Consider the following 19,362-nt stretch of genomic DNA (forward strand, 5'->3'; position numbering starts at 1 on the left):
TGTATAAAGGAAGACAACAAAATAAGGCCACGCATTTTATAAAAAGTGAGATTTAAAATCCTGAATATTGGTTCAGTGTTCAGTCACATAGAATATTTTATACCTATTATAATATGGAAAAGATCATTATTAATATAACATGTTTACATTTTGACTTCTGAGCTAACTTTAACATCCATATTAATAATGAGTGAACTATTTCAAAAGACTTAAAGATATTCAGTTAGTATATTTCAGTATAGAATATTTCAGAACCTGCCAATATAAATCAATAAAAATCAAGTCAATAATGCATTTACACATGTCTGTTATTAACCATCTTGCATAATATGTTAAGTAATTTTTCTTAACACTGGAAATCACCTAGAAGACTATAAAGTTAATAAAACCACAAAATAACTCTACTGCAAACACACATAACTGATATTTCAGTCACAAGCAGAGCTATATGTATTTAATTTGTATAACAATCAGCAAATTACTGTGAATTAATGGATTATGGTTCATAACAGTGACATCAACCACATAACCAAACAACGTTAAAAAATCTAATTACATATTTCCTAAAGATTCCTTTTATTAACATGATTTTTTAAATGGTAGTATCAACTTAAAACATAAGAGCCACAAAGATGGATCTTACTGACATCTCAGATTCATATAACACCAATCCCTGGTAATTTTCTTAGTTCTTCCCATTCCCCTTTTGACATTTCCTAAATCTCTCTGTCACTCTTGCTTAGCCTTGGTGGTGCCTCTATGTGTGTTCTGCAATACACTGCCAGTCTGCCAAAATGTTCAAACATGAGGTGGGTGGGGCTTTTGCCCGTTTCAATGGCAAAAACATCACCAGGCAGGTGTGTGTGTGTGTGTGTGTGTGTGTGTGTGTGTGTGTGTGTGTGTGTGTGTGTGTGTGTGTGTGTGTGTGTGTGTGTGTGAAAGAGTGTGTGTGTGTATGTAACATAAACGAAAAGTAAGTATGCAGTTAAATAAACATTGTAGTTGAAAGACTTACTCATTGTCCACTGTCAGATTCTAATGTAACTCTTAACTAGCGTACTCAGCCATCCCACTGTAAAGGCAAGTGCACTTCTTTGGTGTATGGCTTGTGATAAGTATTGATAATCAGCTACTATACAAAGTGAAGAATTTTGTAAAAAAAAAAAAAAAGAAAAAAGAAAAAAAAAGAAAAATCATGTATCATGTAGTTCTCCTGTAAAACGGTAAAACTGAATTATAAATGCTCACAGTGTTGTCTGACTAGTGGTGATGAGTTCCTTCTAAACAGAAAGTATTGCTTTTGCCTTGTGACACCATGAAATGAAATATATAATCATATAATAACTTAAACTATCTGCTATGCCATATTACATAATTAATAACCCTAATACATAAAGCCTTTTAAGTGTCTATTGGGAAAAAATCCCTTCTTTATCTCTATCTTTAATTGTCAAATATGTAATAAAATATTTTTATATTAAAAACAAATTCTAGACTTTTTATAATAATAATAATAATAATAATAATAATAATAATAATAATAATAATAATAATAATACTACTAATAATAATAAATGTTGGCCTATTTAAATAAATACATTTATTTAGATAAATTCCTTCATTTATTGAATGATATGTCACTCTGTTGGCCTTTTTACACGTCAAAGTACAAAGTACCTCCTCTAAAGTGTGTTCTGTAACGCAGAAAAAAAGAGTCACCTGCGATGAAAAACGTGTCAAGCGCAAGAAACGTCGAAGTCTAATTGGTCAAAAGACCCAGTGTCGGAGCCATGGACACGCCTCTATCTTTATAAAATGAAATTCCATCGCATAAACGCTGACAATTCATCTCACGCCTACATGGATAGTGCGAGTTGATAGATTTTATATCAAAACCAAATCGGACTGCAACGCAAAAGACGACCGACGCAGCCATAGACAGAAGGTTCGGGCGGGATACTCCTGCTGGACCAAAGCAGGCAAGTTTCATTCATGCGCTTTTGAGACACATTTCCTATCATATAAGCACAAACGCACATTACATCGTTTTTGGGTAATCTCTGTGGAGGGCATCATATACTCAGCCTCTCAAACCTGCAGCCACCCTGAGAGGCAAGTCAGGCAATGCAACACACTCTAACCTACAGGTGCTCTATCTGTCTACATGACAAACTGTACAGACAGAGGTAAAGAGACACAATCCAGACTAAAGAAGTGTTTTCTGTCAAGTATCTGTTTCAGTATTTTTACTCGAGGGCACAGCTTTACAAGCTTGCAAAAGGCTGAGGCTGCATGGAGCTCTCTGGGGACTCCGGATGGATGATGTTGCCCATGGCGGATTTGGACGCTTCTCACGCTGGCTTAGGGCAAGGCACCGGGTACATTGAACCATCACTATTGTCCCTGGAGGAAGTAGATGGATTTCTTAGTCATATAGATTCTCCAGGACATCCTTATTTTCACACACACACATCTAACCCTCAAGCGCGAACGTCGTACAGCCAAGTTCCAGGTGAGAAACCAAACATTGTCAGGGCAAATTAGAGCATGGATAAATCAGCATGGATGTAAGTGCATATGCATTTTATTGTAATTACTTTTTTAAATGATCTTAATATAAGTCTTGCTTTTTTATTGTATGATGACCTAAAGTTAAGAATTCGGGTGTTTGGACAAAAAAGTACGTAGAATGAAAGCCTCTTATTGGTTATCTATGTATTTATTTAAAAAAATCTAAATAAAGGTCTAAATAAGATTAAGCTAACTAAACAGTTCAACCCTTAATTATATTTATGCAATAATTCAACCCCACGTTTAGCGAGAATAGGTCTTACAATATAAATAATGCATTTAAATGCATTTTAAGATTATTTCTTAATAAAGTAATATTATATATAAGATTTGGGTAAGATTATAAGCTTCGGAAAAGTTACAACCTTGACAATACACACCTGTCCTTTAGGCCTAATTATAAACCATTTTATTCATAGGTCGTTTGTACGGTGGTTCTGTGCGCCACCCTCACTTTCTTCACACGCAAGCTTACCCTTGGATGGAGGGCAGTAAATCGAGTACTTCTGTGGTCCAGCAACCCGTGACCTGGTCACAGAGTCATTTAGGAAAGCCTGCTGCTGGAACTTCGCTCGGGATCTCGTCGGTGCATCCAGGCCCATGCGCTCATGGCTCGGCCCCCGTAGCCACGCGTTGCACCACGCAGTTCTACTACTTGCCTCCTACACCGCCCACTGCCGCTGCTCCGGAGCCGGACGTCACAAAGTATCCTGCAGTTATTCTTGATGGGACAAAGATGCAGACCACAGTCCCTCTCCAGAGTTGTACGGCGCACGATGCGGCTCCTGTGCGTCCGTTTCCAGCGTATGCGTTAGCAGGAACGCGCGAGCACGCGGCGGGTCTGTTCTGCAGGGCCATGGGGGAATTAACGGCCAAATCAAAGACCAAGGGACGTACTGGTTCGGGTGTGTATTAACAAAAAATGGTGATAAGGACAGAATAGGCAACTTCAATACAGACTGAAAGTCTGATATATGACCTACATCTTAAAAAGGGAAAATTCTGAAATTTCAGAATTTTGTATTTCTTGTGCCAGTTCAGTAATGGTCAGTAATGACTTTTGACTTGTATCTGAAAACTATCATATTATTCTATAAGTTGCAACAGAAGCTAGTTTATCCCAACAAAAATAAATTGCACTTGTTAAATAACATCAATTTAGAAGCAGCTGATAGCAGATGACTGAAAGAATATCATCATGATAAAAATGAATAAAGCACTTTCAACTACTTGCCTCTTTTTCTTGTCAGTGTGCTTGGTACTATCTTATGTACCTTTATATAGCTTTCATCTGCAAAGGTGCATGTGGTGACCTTTAATTAGCTTTTTGAGTAAAGCACTGTGGTACATCAGAGGTCCTTAAGCTTCAATTATGTACCTTCAATTATTTCTAAAAGCACAGTATATTATATATACTATAACACTATAATCACTATAAACACTTTTTTTTAACTCTATACAGTGTGTTTATATTCACTGTGTATATACAGTGTTTATATATATATATACATACATATTAAGTGCTTCGTATTCTCTGTGTGTGTTAGAAGGCCGTGAGTGTGTGAACTGTGGGGCCACCTCCACTCCATTGTGGCGACGAGATGGCACAGGCCATTATTTGTGTAATGCATGTGGACTTTACCACAAGATGAATGGCCAAAACCGACCTCTCATCAGACCCAAACGTCGACTGGTAAGTGACTTAACAAATGTACTGAAATATTTCCATATTAAAATAATGTAGCTGATCCCAACTGTATAAATCAGATTTAATATACAAAAGTTTCAGAAACCATTTTTTGAAAGGTTAAAAAATGAAGGAACAAGGACAGAAACTGTAGCAGTTTTGTTTGGAGTGGTGATTTACACTGCCATTGTGGTCGCTGAATGGAGGTTTACTTGGATTACACATGTAGAAAGAAAGCAGCTTAAACAGACTGATGTTAATAAAGATGGAGAGAGAAGGAGGGACATACACAAAGGGAGATTAAACAAATAAAATTGTGGTCATGTAAACAGGCTTAAATAGCACCTAATAAATTAGATTTTATTAGAATTATTATGTGTAAATATGTGTAAATTTAATCAGATATCAACTACATCACCTCAAATGGCTTTCCTCTAGTCTCTTGGATTTTAGAAGGTTTTTTCTACAGTTTTTACCTGATCACAAAAGGAAAATAAATTACTTTTAATAAATAATTAACTTTTTTTGGTTGTTTAAACATTTAATCATTTAAAACATTTTTAATACATTCCTTGAATTAAAACATATAAATTATAAATATTAAGATGTCTATTAATGCTATATCTATGGGCTTACTCTGGGTCAGTAGACCCATGAATACAGCATTAATAAATATTATATTTTAATATAATTTTCTCAATAGCCTTAAAATATATTATTGTGCCATGGTCAGGGAATAATCAATGTGCTCTCCTGCAGTGATCATCTATGGTCTGAACAGTTCAAGTATGAGAAGTGAACATGTGAGTGGCCATTAGGAGAGCACAGTATAAAAAAGCGATGTTTTTCTCAATGTATTTCCAGCTCTCTTTACTGAACAGACAGTCCTTGCTACCTGTGTCTCTCCAACCAATAATTCCTCCACATTTTCTCTCGGCTCACATTTTCTTGTTTCTGTACATAATAATGACAGATAGATAAAACAGTTGTTGTGTCCATTTTTGCAAGAAAGCAAAAATTCAGATTATTCAGGTTCAGAGTATTTTCAGTGGGGATCTCTCCAGGTTTGTGTAGTGTGAATGGGTTACCAATTCTATGATTTTGAAAGTCATGTAGTGTGTAGGCAAACATGTTTTTAGGCGTTGTAATCAGATTTGCTACAACTGTAACTTTAATAGAAAAACACTAATGCATAAGGATTAAGGATATTTTTTTTGCAATAAATTCAAAAGTGTGCATCAAATTAAATTCAAATAAGGTAGCTAAGGAAGAATAGCTAAGAATCTGGCTGGCATTAGCTAATGTAAGTTATCTTTATTACATCCATCTTACATAGTTTCCTAACAAGCTTCTCATTAACTTGGAGCAAATATGAAAAAGACTATCAATGGACACATAGTAACTTAAATTTCATATATCACTGCCAACTTTCGAGACAAATCTATTCCCATAAATAATGATATTAGCTATCTGTGTAACTTGCATATTAGCATTGCAGCTGCACTGTAGGCAGTAATTCTATAATTCTGCTAATTCTAATTAGTAGAATTAGTAGAAGCATTAGTAATTCTAAACTAGTAATCCAGTAATTCAATAATTCTAACGTAAATTCTAATCATGAAAACAGGTCATTTGTTCATTCATTCATTCATCTTCAGTAATCTCTATCCTTGTTAACTGGTCTTGGATGTTAAACTTAAGTGGCAATTAAAAGACACAAAAACATCCTCTTACTTGTCAGGTGTTTTCTTCACTGTGAATTCTGCACTGTGTATATTTGCACCTTTCCCCAGCTCACTATACAGGTCTTACTGGTGAATATTGGAACAGACCACCAGAGCTCCAGGGCGTGGGGAAGCGTTTCATAACAAAATACTATAGTGTTTGATTTGTTGTCTCGGGTTTTAGGTTCAATAGTCTCTAAAAGTATAAACTTACTTATTATTATTAGAAAAAGCAATAGGTCGTTTTCAAATCCCAGCGAATTTAGAGCGTCACCTCTCAAAGGTGCAAATGGTTCAGTTCGTCCAGCAGGTTCAACAAATAACTATAAATAACTAATCTTTTAGATATATAACCGATTAGATATCTTATAGTTGGATAACTAATCTTGTGTTTCCCTGAAAAAATACATTACGAGACCCCAATAAGTCCAGAAAGATAACAAAGTTAAATGGAGCGGCAATTTAGTACAAGGTGCTGGTCGTATATTTGGGCTTGTCCGGCAGAGGCGCGCCGCTCCGGTGGTTTCCGGGGCCGGATGTCTGCTCGCTCCCGATAGAGGAGTTAAGCGCCTACTGATGGTTCTAGCTCATAATTTTGTACTACAGGACAGGAATTAAAAAAAGAAAAGAAAAACATAAAAAGGGAAACGAAAGAGTCTGTAAGGAAAAAAGAGATGGAGGTAGACATTCAGGTTTACATACCAGATATGTGGGAAGATTTAAGAGCAGTTTAGCTGTGTCAAAAACCACACACTACATAAGGGGATTTAAATGATTCATATGATATAGTGGACTGTGTGTATACATATGATCACTATAATATAATAAATTACATATATATATATATATATATATATATATATATATATATATATATATATATATATATATATATATATATATATGTGTGTGTGTGTATATATACAATCATTTTATTGCCAATAAAATTTTTTATTGCCTTTATAAGGATTTTAAAAGGCCTAGCAAGGTTTTAGACATACACAGACAGTCTGTGTGGAGTTTCTCAAGGTTTCCCTCTCTCCTCATGGGGTTTTTCTTGGTTCTCTGCTTTCCTTTCAAAAACATGATGATGGAGGTATTGGTTACACTTAATTGCCCCAGGAGTGTGTGTGTGTGTGTGTGTGTGTGCTGGACAAGTGTCTTATCCAGGTTGCATTCCATTGTTATGCTCAGTGTTCCTGGGATAAACTTCAGATCTACTTCTGCCTGGACAAAGATAAAGCAGTTACTGAAGTTGAATGAATGGATGTAGACAGACACAGTACTAATTAGTGATTAAAATGGAAAAAATAAACATTTTCTAGAATTTCATAAACCACTTGCCTTAAACCAAACTGATAATTGTTCCTGTGTGTGTTTGTGCATGTGTGTGCAGTCAGCAGCCAGGAGAGCAGGTACTTGCTGTGCAAACTGCCACACGGGCACCACCACACTGTGGAGACGTAACACCAATGGAGATCCGGTTTGCAACGCCTGTGGACTCTACTACAAGCTGCACAATGTGTGTATCACTTAATTCTGCATGCATACCTCTAGAGCAAAAAAAAAAACCCTTGTTGTTTTCTTGCTATACAAAAAAACATTATGGAATATCATGGCCAGTGATTGTGACAGGTTAAATAAAGGCTATGGCATTTCATTTTCTGTACATTAGTCAGTCTACCATAGGTACTAATTATTTATATGTATATTTGTCATTATTTATTCTTATTTTATTAGATGAACCGCCCACTCACTATGAAGAAGGAAGGTATTCAGACTCGCAACAGAAAAATGTCCACCAAATCTAAACGAAGGAGAGGCGAGAGCTCTCACCAATTTCACTTCAGCAGATTTATGCAGGATAAACCACATGCCTTCAACCAAATCACCAATATTCCTGCCCATGTAAACATGACACCACCTGTCGAGTTTTATCCAGCCTTCAGCCACATGCACCATGCTAACTTGTTAACTGCCATGAGCTGAGCACCAAGCAGAGGTGTTTTTGTTCAGTAGTGAAATTACAGAGACATTTATTTAAGTGCTTAACAAATATGCAGTGATATGTTTTTGTCCATTCACACCTTAAAGCTAGCTAACTAAATTAAGTTTTTTTTTAATTTTCATAACCAGACTGTGGAATAAGGTGCACTTTAAATCAAAACTCAGTGATGGGAAACGTTTTTTTAGAAAGCTTTCAAATCACCGATATAACATCTATAACATCAAAACCTGGAGTTTCCAGAGCATGCAGGTGGTGAATGCTGAGAATCCTGCTTTTTCAGTGTGGAGCATCCTTCCAAAACTTTAGTTTTTTTTTTTTTTTTTTTTAGAAAGACAAGACTCTAACATATTGTGCAGCTTTCTAGGAACTGGTCCTTGATGTTCTCCTTCAAATACCTTCACTGAAGTTCTGGAACATATATTTTATGCATTTCAGTAAATAAAAAAACGTATCTGATTAGAAAAATGTCCATTACACTGATTCTGATTCTATGCTAATAGCCATGTGGTCTAATTAAAATCAACTCTTTTTTAAAGCCCATCAGGTGTGTTTGAGCTGATTATTGTCTCCAGGAGAACGTATTGTCCCGTGTTTACTGTTCTCCATACTTAACTACAGACATCCAAACTGACACGTGTGGCTGTGAGCTGTACACATGCCCCTGAGACATAGATGCTATCCGTGTGATGAGCAGATAGGAAGAATGAATGGACCACTGGACTCCAGAGGGATTGAGACATGAGATAACACTGAAAGACTAGGGTGACTCTACATTGGAAAAGAGCCGATACAGAGTGTTTGAATTTTATAAAATGGGAAGCCTGATATTTCTTTGTATCTCAAATTGCACAGGAGCAACAATACCATATCTGTTAAATGCATCGATATTTAGTAAGATTTGCTATTGTAATATATTTTGAGAACAGGCAATTCCGGCATAAATTCCACAAAAAATCTATTCATTATCCAAATACTTCAAGCCACCAAGCAATAACATGGCAGAGTATTTGTCCACTGTATTACTGAACAATCATACACTGTCAGTTTGCATATTGCATGCTTGTAAGATAACATAGGTGTAAACAGTAATGGCTAACAAACTAGCAAGCACATGAAATTCAGTATAGTAAATGTAACATTAGTCCACAGTCCAACTCTTTACACATCTTAAAGCAGCATGGTGACACTTATAAGAGTAATTAAAAATGTTTGGTTTGAACACAGGAATATGGCTGTGTATGTCAGACAACAAGATAAAAAGAACTAAATTTCAGTTAAACACTTAAGATAAAAACATAATTTTGAATCGTTTTTTGGGGTAGATTTATATTTTTGAATAATATTTGTTAGATATGTATATAAAAAGGGGGGCACGGTGGCTTAGTGGTTAGCACATTCGCCTCACACCTCCAGGGTTGGGGGTTCGATTCCCGCCTCCGCCTTGTGTGTGTGGAGTTTGCATGTTCTCCGGTACTCCGGTTTCCTCCCCCGGTCCAAAGACATGCATGGTAGGTTGACTGGCATCTCTGGAAAATTGTCTGTAGTGTGTGATTGCGTGAGTGAATGAGAGAGTGTGCTCAGTCCCACACTTAAAGTACAAAACGTGCACTGAATTGTAATTTACCAAAGATTAACATGAAGCATTTACAAGGTCAAGCCCAAGAGGTGTGTGTTTACATTTGTTCTGAATGAAACTGGAGCATACATTCATCTTCTTTTCCCTTTTCTTTCACTTTCCCCTTCATTTACGTATCATCCTTTTTAGTGAGTAAATGTATTCATCCCTCTGTGTATAAACAATCCCTTCTTTCAAAACACCACTGTAAATGCTCAGCTCCCCTCTCTTGGGACCTTGTTCTGTGGTGAACAAGGGGGTGTTTCTGAGAGAGAAAGGTGTGTTTATGTGTGTATTCTGTTGCGGGTCTCTCAGTACATTTTGACAGATCTGCTGTGTTCCTTTACTGACCTCCTTCCCCACATTTTTCTTTCTCTTATCCTAATGGTTTGTGGTTTTTTTCTGAGAGAGGTTGTTTGAGGGAATAAAGAAAACTGCAGGTAGGACAGGTAGGAAACACATGTACAGACAAAACACTCAAAACACACTCCCAATCATCTTTAAGTAGTAAACTGTGTTAGGCATATGATGTAAAACGGCTCTGTAAACCTTCCTCTTAAAAAGTGTAGCGGAAAGAAAAATATAATAAAATCTATTAAAACAGCTGAAAACGGCGGAACAGAAAAAAAGAAAGCCACTAAAGTAGCTGGAGAGTCTGCCACTGATGTAAGATAAGCAGGCTGACAGACAAATATTTGCAAAATGTGCAAGTGGGAGCAAAACAGGCACATGCACACACAGGCATAAAGAAAGAAAAATTCACTGATATCATACAATATATGTACTAATATGAAAAATAAGAAGCTGAGTTAAATCTGTTTTAAATCTGTGTTTAAAGCTGTGTTTAAAAAAATACAGTAACCTGAGTCAGATTGCTTAAGTATACTTAGATCTGTAATTAGAATAAATAATATAATTACGCTCTCTATATAGACTGTATATTCATTATACTTAACTGTGTGTACTTCTCTGTCTGTGTATACAGCACTTTGTGGTTGGTTTATAAGCTTTTTTAAGAGCCATTATATAATTGAACACACTGGGAGTGTGTGTACAAGTACTACTTCCACTGAGGCTGAACCAGGCTTAACAAAGAGAGAAGGAAAGAAGGGCATGCCTCTGGGTGTATCTGGTTTCTCAGTTTCAACAATAAAGCGTTGACAGTTTCAGATTTGACCTCAGATCATTGGGCACATGTATGGATTAGGGGCAAAAAGAGCATGTGCACAATTATTTATTTATTTGAAAACCACTTTTATCCATATGTTAAAGGTCTGGCTATTTTAACTGGATCATTTAATAAACTAAGGTATATCACACATTGTGCGTTATACTCACTGCTGCTTTTGCTTATTTGTTTGCTTTTTCAAAACTTGTAATCATGCAATTTTTTTCTCTTATACATAAACTCTCTTTCCGTATAAATGTGTCACATTGATACTCTGCTAATCGTTTTATTTAGAGAAAAGCTATAATTGAATAGCTGTAATTCAATAGATCACTTGGATTATCGTTAAGAGATAAGAGAGAAAGCCCACTAATGCAGTTAGTAATGTTACTAACAGATACAGCAGGCTTTTAGCTCACTAGCTTATGTGATTGATGGGTTTGAAAAGTTATTTTTGTGACTAACTGTGCAACCTTGCACAAAATGACCGTTTGATAAATATTTTAATAGAACTACCTAGAAGTAAGAACTAATACATAAAGACATGCTTTCGTTTTATATCTTATGGGCAGAAAATAAAGAACAGGAAAATGAAACTTAACTCTATTTGAACATAGAGACTATGGCAAATGAAATATAAAGTCCAGGGCTGAGGGAACAAAAGTGTTTTATTAACCTTAAAACTCACTGAACCCACAAGTGCCATTTGTTGCATTCAGAAAGTTTGTCTTAGTAACCTTTGACTTTATGTTCTTGTTACCTTACAGCCTTGAATTAAATTACTTCTTTTCCCCATCAATCTGCAAAAACTACTTCATAATGAAAAAGTGTTAACAGGATTTTAGACCATTTGATACGATGCTTGATCCCATCCCATTTCCACTGATTGACCCTTGAGGTATGAAGTTGTATCAAACTGAAGGGTAAAAGCAGATTAAAATTGGAATGAACACAATGTATTCTGTCGTTTTTAAATAGAAGAGTTTAAAAATCACAGAAACACTCCTAGATGCCACTCAGCCAGGAGCCAAAGAGACGCCTAAGAGCCTGAACGTCGCTTTGATTTCTCCAGAGATTCTGTGTGGAGATGGGAGAATCTGCTAGAGAAACAGCTAAACAGTGCCCCATATCATGATGTGCACATGCAAGCATGTGGTTTAATAACAATAAGCACTTTTACAAAGCACTGAGTAAAAGATCTGAAAACCTTTGCTTTTTTCTATAACTGTTACAAAACTTCTGTAAAACATTTTAAAGTAAGGGTGTACATAAACATAACAAAAGAGGAAAAAGACAAGGAGGAGGAAAAATGAATGAATACTCTGAGAATACTCTTTCAGAGTCACTGAGCAACACACAATGATCCTTATAGAGACGTGCAGAATTGGAAAACTGATCCATAGATTGATCCATTGACTTGGTTGTGTAATTGAGCATCTGACTGCTTGATAAAAAGTGACAAGCTGTCAGTCTAAAAACATACACACAAACTACTTACCAAATAAGACTTACAGTTCTGCATTAGATTGAATTTTTTAATGTTTCATTTCTATTTTACAATTTTATTTGAAACACAAATAAACTTAAAATGAACAAATCAAACGCAAGGACACAAAAGTATCTCAAGCAACAGAGACTAAAAAACCTTCAAATGCATAAACACAAAATCAAGACACATGACAAGCAAAAACAAACCTTGACTGAAGACTCTCACTTGAGACTATATACAGTATATTTAGGTTAATCTCCTCAGATGATTCCCTTTGAAGTCAGATTATATCTTCCCTGGAAAACCCTTCACAGGTTTGTAAGAGATGTGTGTGCGTTTGTGTGAGAAAGGGGATCTTACTGTACTTTACAATAATCTGACAGCAATCTCCAATCAACATACCGTTCCTGAAACGTAAATCTTTGAAATTTGTCTGTCTGTGTTTGGAGAGGGAAATGACTGAAAACAAAGAACATTTTGATTTTCTGAGCATTTTGTGTCTTCTCACCAGCTAGATATTGGGGACTCATATATCTTATTGATCTCTCAGAAAAGCAAAACATTAGAGTGCAATTAAGAGATGTAGTGAATGAATGTAGTTCAAGTAAGACCTGGTCTTAGACCAAGCAAAAATCTCGCTTTCTCTCTCTCTCTCTCTCTCTCTCTCTCTTTCATAGACACACAGTAATATCTTCCCACCTTAGGAAGCAGATTGTGCTAATGTTAGTGATGATTAACACACAGTATGTTACCCTATACCACTAAAGTCTTATTTGAAGGTGAATCAAGGTTCAGGGTGAAGAAAGTATCCAATCAGCAGTTTTAATCTCATGGGACATTTTCTGTTTTCATTTCCACATTGCCCATTTTCTTTCTTTTTCTCCACTTTTCTTTCTTTCCATGTGTTTAGGAATATTAAACAGGTGCCATGTAGGACCTTTCTGACTAGAACCCTGATTAGAAATGTTCACAGACTCAAGATGTCATATCTCAGACAGGTCTCTCACACACTCTCTGACTCATACTCACTCACTCACTCACACTTTCTCACACAGTTCTGGTGTTTTGGTGCCCTTTAGCATTTTTCAGTTTACTCCAGCTGTTTTCCTGTTGTAATTAATACAGACATTCAACACGGCTTGATTTCATTAATGTTATTAGAAAGCACAGGAAAGGTCTGAGACACACATCTCACATGTATGAACGGTTATAGCCACACCATTTCTGGAAATAGGTTTAGCTTAGTAAGATTTTTGAAGAAACATACATGCATAAGGTTGTTGTGCTTTTTTTTTTTCATTTTGTTATAATAAAATGCCCCCGAGCAAGTATAGAAAACACCCTTATTTATATGAAACAGTTAATATATTTGATAAGTATCTATAAATATATGGATTGTGTATTTGAATAACAAATATTCCAAAGAATGTGAATAACAGAGAAAAGAACACCTCCTATCATTTAATATTTTCTCCAGTGTTCATCAATTTATTGCAAGGAAACTACAGCAAGTGTGAGAAAGTCAACCAGATACTTACATACACACGCTTCTCAGATAATTACCCTGAGCTCGAGTCTCTACCATAACAATGAGTGCTGTAAAAATTAAGACTGAATCATCTTTTTCTGGGGGTCATATACATATCTTTTAAAATTCAGATGAATGGTTATATGCTGAGAATCCACTTTGACGTCCTCCTCTTTAGGCGGATCGTTTTTAGCCCCGCCCTTTCCTTTTTTCTTGGATGAAGAAGAGAGGAGTTGCTTTGTTTCTTCTTTCAGTCCCTCTAATAGAATAAAGAGAAAAAGAGAGGTCTGATTATGTTTTAGCACAATGAAAACAGATAAAGGAAATCCTTACATTTGGCCTAAAATGCACTTTTTGTCAAAAATGTTATCACAATAACTCAATAATGGAATATAAATGATCTGAGGTTTGACAATAGTTTTATCTACCATTGTTAACAACCCAGCACTTACAGCTTGCATTCAGCTAGTACTGAGGCCCCTTCACACTATTCTAACACGAATAGTGCAAGGTAGTTTTTCAAACCTGGAATTCTAATTTTGATTTTGCCACTCTGTCCAAAGCTGCCTTCAATGACCCCTGTCTCTCCTGATGAAAGTGTGACCTTTAAACCCACAAACAGCTGAAGGTTGGTCTCTTTCTTGAACAGGTTTTTACCAATCACAGTGTAGTCGTCTGTCACCTGGTCACAAAGAGACAGTTAATACACCATACATCTTTTCTTCACAAGAAATTGAACCATTATCTACAGTATACATGGACATTTGGAATACACCAATCTTGATAATGATTTGATGTTGACATCCAACAAAACCACCTCTCTCACCCTTTAGTTCCTATATTATAAACAGCCATCTATCGATAATGGCTCTCAACCTACAACACATGACTTTGAGGAGGAAACCAGAGGACCCTGAGGAAACTCCTAATAGCATGGTGAGGGAATACAAACTCTGCACACACAGGTCAGGGGCAGGAATTTAACCCAAACCCCAGAGGTGCGTGTCAACATACTCACAACTTATTGATATACACACAGCGGATTATAATGAGCTATAGGTTAACAGGCTAACATTAGATATCTGTTTTCAATGATTCTGCTAACATGAGGTTTTATAAACATAAGTTTTCCTTGTTTTTTTTTAAGTTCACTGAATTAAATACTATAAAATGTCTATGCTACTGTCTATGGTACTATGCTTTAAGATGAAAAACTAAATGGACTTAAAGGGTTTACCTGTCTGACCATTCACAGTGCACTCAGACAAATTTCAAGTTTCTGCTTCCCAAATATGCTGCCAGTAGACACAAGGGTCGAGCTACAATACATGGCGTATGTACGTACCTATGTGTTAATTTACTTAGGGTCTTAATGTGGTTATATTTAAAATTTAACATGTTTAACAACACATTTATGTCACTTACTCTGATTTACTCATTTATACATATGAATCAATATAGATTTGAGTTCTGGTAATTATAATAATATTGATAATAATAATGAACAAATCATTGTTCAGGCTGTGATCATTTAATCCACTCTGTTACATTAAACACTGAGAGAATGTTGACTAATGCCAAAATAATATGGGCCAGTTTTACAGTATTGTTAAAAAGTGAGGGTGTTGTTTTTGCAAATAACTAAGTTTCACTAACCCGTTCCACTGCTCCTTCTTTGTGCTTGTTTTTACTGATTTTGAGCCTGGGCAACACGCTGTCCACATAGCTTTTATCCTCGAAGCCGTCCAACAGCTTTCCATGAAAAGCAAGTCTGCATGTGTTACTGTGGATGTCAGAGTCCAACCGGGAGCCAATCACCAAACAGAGTGGTGGACACGTGACAGGCCGTTCAAACTCTAATAATGCCCATTGTGCTGGATCCCGCCCCTTAGCTTCTCCCTGGCCAGTCAAATACTCCTCCTGGTGGCAAAACTCCCAGTCAAATGAGAAATCCTGTGCACTCTGCTCTGCGGGAGACAATGATCCTGAGTCAGCACTTACAGAAGCCCGGCTGAAGAATGACACACGTGACATGACCGTTTCATGTCCAATGGTGATGTGGAATTTTGTACGGCTACTAAGTGCACCACGGTAGTACTCGATCTTCCGTACAGAAATAATGGCAGCATGAATGGTATGCAGTGAACCAGGGGTACACACCACCCCTCTCTCCAGCAGCTTTGGGTCAAACTGCGTGACACACACGCCAACCCGGTCTCCTTGCATTGCACTAGGAACTGGCTTACGGAACATCTGGATTGACTTCACCTTACGAGTTACCTAAGGATCACAGCAAGCCCACAATGATGAAAAATGTTTTTAATTAGAGTTAAAAACATCATTTTGAAGAGGAGTTTATTTAGTGTGTGAATCATCCTTGAGTAATTTTAAAGTATTTAAAATGTATTTGCTAAAAAACTTTCCCAGATGTGTCTCTTTACTTCCAGATGCATCTATGCTAGAATATTCTAAAAAAAACAAAAAACAGGAAAACAATGAAAATTTAATGTCAAATTAAAATGCTTCCCAGGAAGTTTATGTCTATCCAATGTATAAAAATATACTGTCTCAATCATTAATCTACCGTTAGCTAACTGTTATTTTGTAAGGTCTTGTGTTTTCAATTAAAGTTATTTTTATTAAACAGGGTAGCATTGGTGCAAATCCACACTTACTTGTGAGACATTTTATGGTACTGACTGTTATGGGACACATCCCATCATAGTTTAGAAGGACATTCACGTAATATAATTAAATCACAACACTCAAATTATTTAGCAATGGTTTCAGGTAATCCTGCTTTAAGACACAAAGGATCTCTACTAATCTGAATCCATGAGGAACGCCTTTTTCTAAGATTGTAGAAACTGTGTGAGCCACAATACAGATGTGCATTGTATGTATGTGCATGTACCTTAAGTGCAGGTATCTCTAGTGTATCATTGACACGCAGTGCCCCCTGCAGGATGGTCCCTGTAATGACTGTTCCTTGGCCACGGATGGAGAAACAGTGATCCACTGCCATTAGCAGAGAACCAGATGGGTCTCTCTTAGGTAAAAACGCCTGGGATTTTAGCAACTAAACAAACACCAAACACAAAATAATTTATATGCTGTTAGTCAGATGTGGAGTCGAAATCCGAACACACCAAACGCAGCTAGTCAAAACAATAAGTTGTTCAAGTAAGTACTGGAACAACAAGTACTTTTACCTCTATGAGCTCAGTGATTCCCTGTGCTTCAGCTGTTTCTGGAGCCTCGGGTCCCCCTGGCTTTGCTGCCACGGCAATGATGGGACAACCCCTAAATCTACTCAATCAGGATATGAGATAATTAGGGAATGAGAATTGATTTTTCATACTGAAACAATGATATGTTCAGTACATATATATATATATATATATATGACATGCTAAAGCTTAACTAGATATATCACTGCAAGTGTGCACCTAGTGTTTTCCAAAGTTTTCTGCATCCTCTTGGTCATCTTCTCAATGGCGATCTGTCTCTTGTCACTGGGTAACAGATCTGTTTTATTGAGGATGACGATCATGTGTGAACAGGTGAGCTGACCGATCAGGAGACACTCTGCTGTTTGCGTCTGCATTCCTTTCACAACATCAACCACTAACATCATCAGGTCAATGATCTGAGCCCCTAAAAACACATGCAAATACACAACAACTGCGGTTAAAATTGTGAAACTATGAACAAGCACACGTTTGAGATATAAGTATATGAGAGCAATTGATTTATTTTAATAAACCATTTTTCTTCAAGGTGAGAAGGTTTGTCTAAAAATGTTAACCCCACACTACTGCTCTATCCAACCACACATGCTCACCAAACACACACATTGATCGTTAGTGCTACTGAATTTCTCTACTCTCAGGTATGACCTGATGAATTCACCTAAAACTTTCATCCACCTTCGTGTTTGTTATGTAACATTTTGCCACCTTCTGGTTATATTTGTAAGTGCATGTTCATGGACTGTAATACTTAAAGTAATTGCAGTCAACCAGTTCTGTTTTGTTCTTAAAAATAGATTTAAACACAAACCAGATGCTAACAAAAAAAACTTTGACACTTCTGAAAAACATATTGCGAGCTTCTATAATTAAAGTATTGTAACGGTCGAGTCAAGTCAAGTAGCTTTTATTGTCATTTCAACCATATATAGCTGATGCAGTACACAGTGAAATGAGACAACATTTCTCCAGGATCATGGTGTTACATAGAAAAAAGACAGAGCTAAGGACTTAAGTAAGATAGTCCTAGATACATAAAGTGCATCTGTGCAACCTGGTGCAAACAGTGCAGGACAAAAGACAAAAAAGACAGAAAGACAATACAAGACTACACAAAAGACAATAAACAAAAACAGCCCAGACCAGTGTAAATACTGTATGTTCTATATTGCATGTGCAGAAATACTGGAATGAGCACATTAGTATTATAACAGCAGTTACATGAGATATTGTAATATAACCTGCAGTCCTCTTAGTAAGGGAAACTGTCAGCTTCAGTTGTCCGTCAAAGATTTAACAAAACAAGAATAACAATTCACTGTTTGAGGCTAATTTATAAGAAAACACCCCATATTTATTGCTCAGTAGAAAGCTTTCTCGGATGCATTGCACTCACTCACTCACCGCCAATGATGGTGCGAATGAGAGACGCATGTCCTGGACAGTCCACCAGTGTGAACTGCAGGCTGTCGTATTCCCCACAGATCAGCTTCATGTGCTCTGGCATGAGAACAGTGAAGGCGCTGAAACCCAGGTCCAGTGTAATGCCGCGCTCTTTGGACTGTGGGTTCTTGTCGAAGGCGGCTGTGGACGCGGTGCTGCTCAGAACTCGAGCTAGAGACGTCTTTCCGCTGTCCACATGTCCCAACACGCCCACGTTAAAGTTCAGAGTTTTGTGTAGACGATCTCCAGGCGTCGGCTCGGGATCTGCCATCTCCAAGATGATCTGTAACTATGACAGCGAAGTGATCTCGACAAATCAGCTGCGTAAACAGAGTTTGATCTGAGATCGAGCAAAATCTACCTATGCAAACATTTATATAAACAGTAAAGCTGACAATAATATGATATCCTATTAGTGTGTAACTGGATTAAGTGTATTCGTTCGTAAAACGCGCTAACAAAAATACGTTAATTCACTACACTAGACGAGGCTTGCTCTAAAGTTTTGTGTACTTTGACAGATTTGCTTCCGGTGTCTCCATAAAATATTCTCGGCTGCAAATATGGTTCAGAGTATTCTGGTTCCGAATAGTTTTAACTAAATATAGAATGTTAACTAAATATTGAATGTTAAAGTATTAACACGTTTGACTGTTTACTGTTTTAAACATATTACAAGTTAAGAAACAATAGTTATTTTACGTGAATATATATTAAAGTATAGCTATATATATGGTATGCATAGAGTTTATGCAAAAACTAGCAGGGGAAAGTTTTCTGCTTCGGATTTGCTTGTGCAAGAAATAGAAAAGAACGTAATAACGTCACTGTTTCTATACGACTGTGCAACCCCACACACAACGGCTTCCAGATAGACA

General features: G+C 36.7%; 2 protein-coding genes across 2 annotated transcripts; one reads left to right on the forward strand and one right to left on the reverse strand.

The window, feature by feature from the left end:
• Nucleotides 1-1,967: 1,967 nt before the first annotated feature.
• Nucleotides 1,968-8,057, forward strand: gata2b (GATA binding protein 2b). Its single transcript, XM_060867085.1, has 5 exons — nt 1,968-2,512; nt 2,991-3,476; nt 4,119-4,264; nt 7,379-7,504; nt 7,723-8,057. Exons 1-5 carry the CDS (start codon nt 2,293-2,295, stop codon nt 7,969-7,971), a joined length of 1,227 nt encoding a protein of 408 aa, XP_060723068.1. The 5' UTR covers nt 1,968-2,292; the 3' UTR covers nt 7,972-8,057.
• Nucleotides 8,058-13,719: 5,662 nt separating this feature from the next.
• Nucleotides 13,720-19,035, reverse strand: eefsec (eukaryotic elongation factor, selenocysteine-tRNA-specific). The gene is made up of 7 exons (XM_060867911.1): nt 18,446-19,035; nt 17,240-17,447; nt 17,003-17,099; nt 16,705-16,869; nt 15,447-16,070; nt 14,316-14,472; nt 13,720-14,049 (listed from the first exon to the last, which is right to left on the reverse strand). The coding sequence occupies exons 1-7, from the start codon at nt 18,753-18,755 to the stop codon at nt 13,868-13,870; spliced, it is 1,743 nt and encodes a 580-aa protein (XP_060723894.1). The 5' UTR covers nt 18,756-19,035; the 3' UTR covers nt 13,720-13,867.
• Between the last annotated feature and the right edge of the window lie 327 nt (nt 19,036-19,362).

This window comes from Tachysurus vachellii, chromosome 4, assembly GCF_030014155.1.
Source record: "Tachysurus vachellii isolate PV-2020 chromosome 4, HZAU_Pvac_v1, whole genome shotgun sequence".
NCBI lineage: Eukaryota > Metazoa > Chordata > Actinopteri > Siluriformes > Bagridae > Tachysurus > Tachysurus vachellii.

Excerpts from the sequence above, each read along its gene's own strand:
- gata2b (XM_060867085.1), top strand. The coding sequence starts at position 2,293 with ATGGAGCTCTCTGGGGACTCCGGATGGATGATGTTGCCCATGGCGGAT. Across the intron at positions 3,477-4,118 it reads CAAGGGACGTACTGGTTCGG|AAGGCCGTGAGTGTGTGAAC; the intron begins GTGTGTATTAAC and ends TGTGTGTGTTAG. Across the intron at positions 7,505-7,722 it reads TCTACTACAAGCTGCACAAT|ATGAACCGCCCACTCACTAT; the intron begins GTGTGTATCACT and ends TTATTTTATTAG.
- eefsec (XM_060867911.1), bottom strand. The coding sequence starts at position 18,755 with ATGGCAGATCCCGAGCCGACGCCTGGAGATCGTCTACACAAAACTCTG. Across the intron at positions 16,071-16,704 it reads TAGAGATACCTGCACTTAAG|GTAACTCGTAAGGTGAAGTC; the intron begins GTACATGCACAT and ends TGTGATCCTTAG. Across the intron at positions 14,473-15,446 it reads AAGAAGGAGCAGTGGAACGG|GTGACAGACGACTACACTGT; the intron begins GTTAGTGAAACT and ends CTTTGTGACCAG.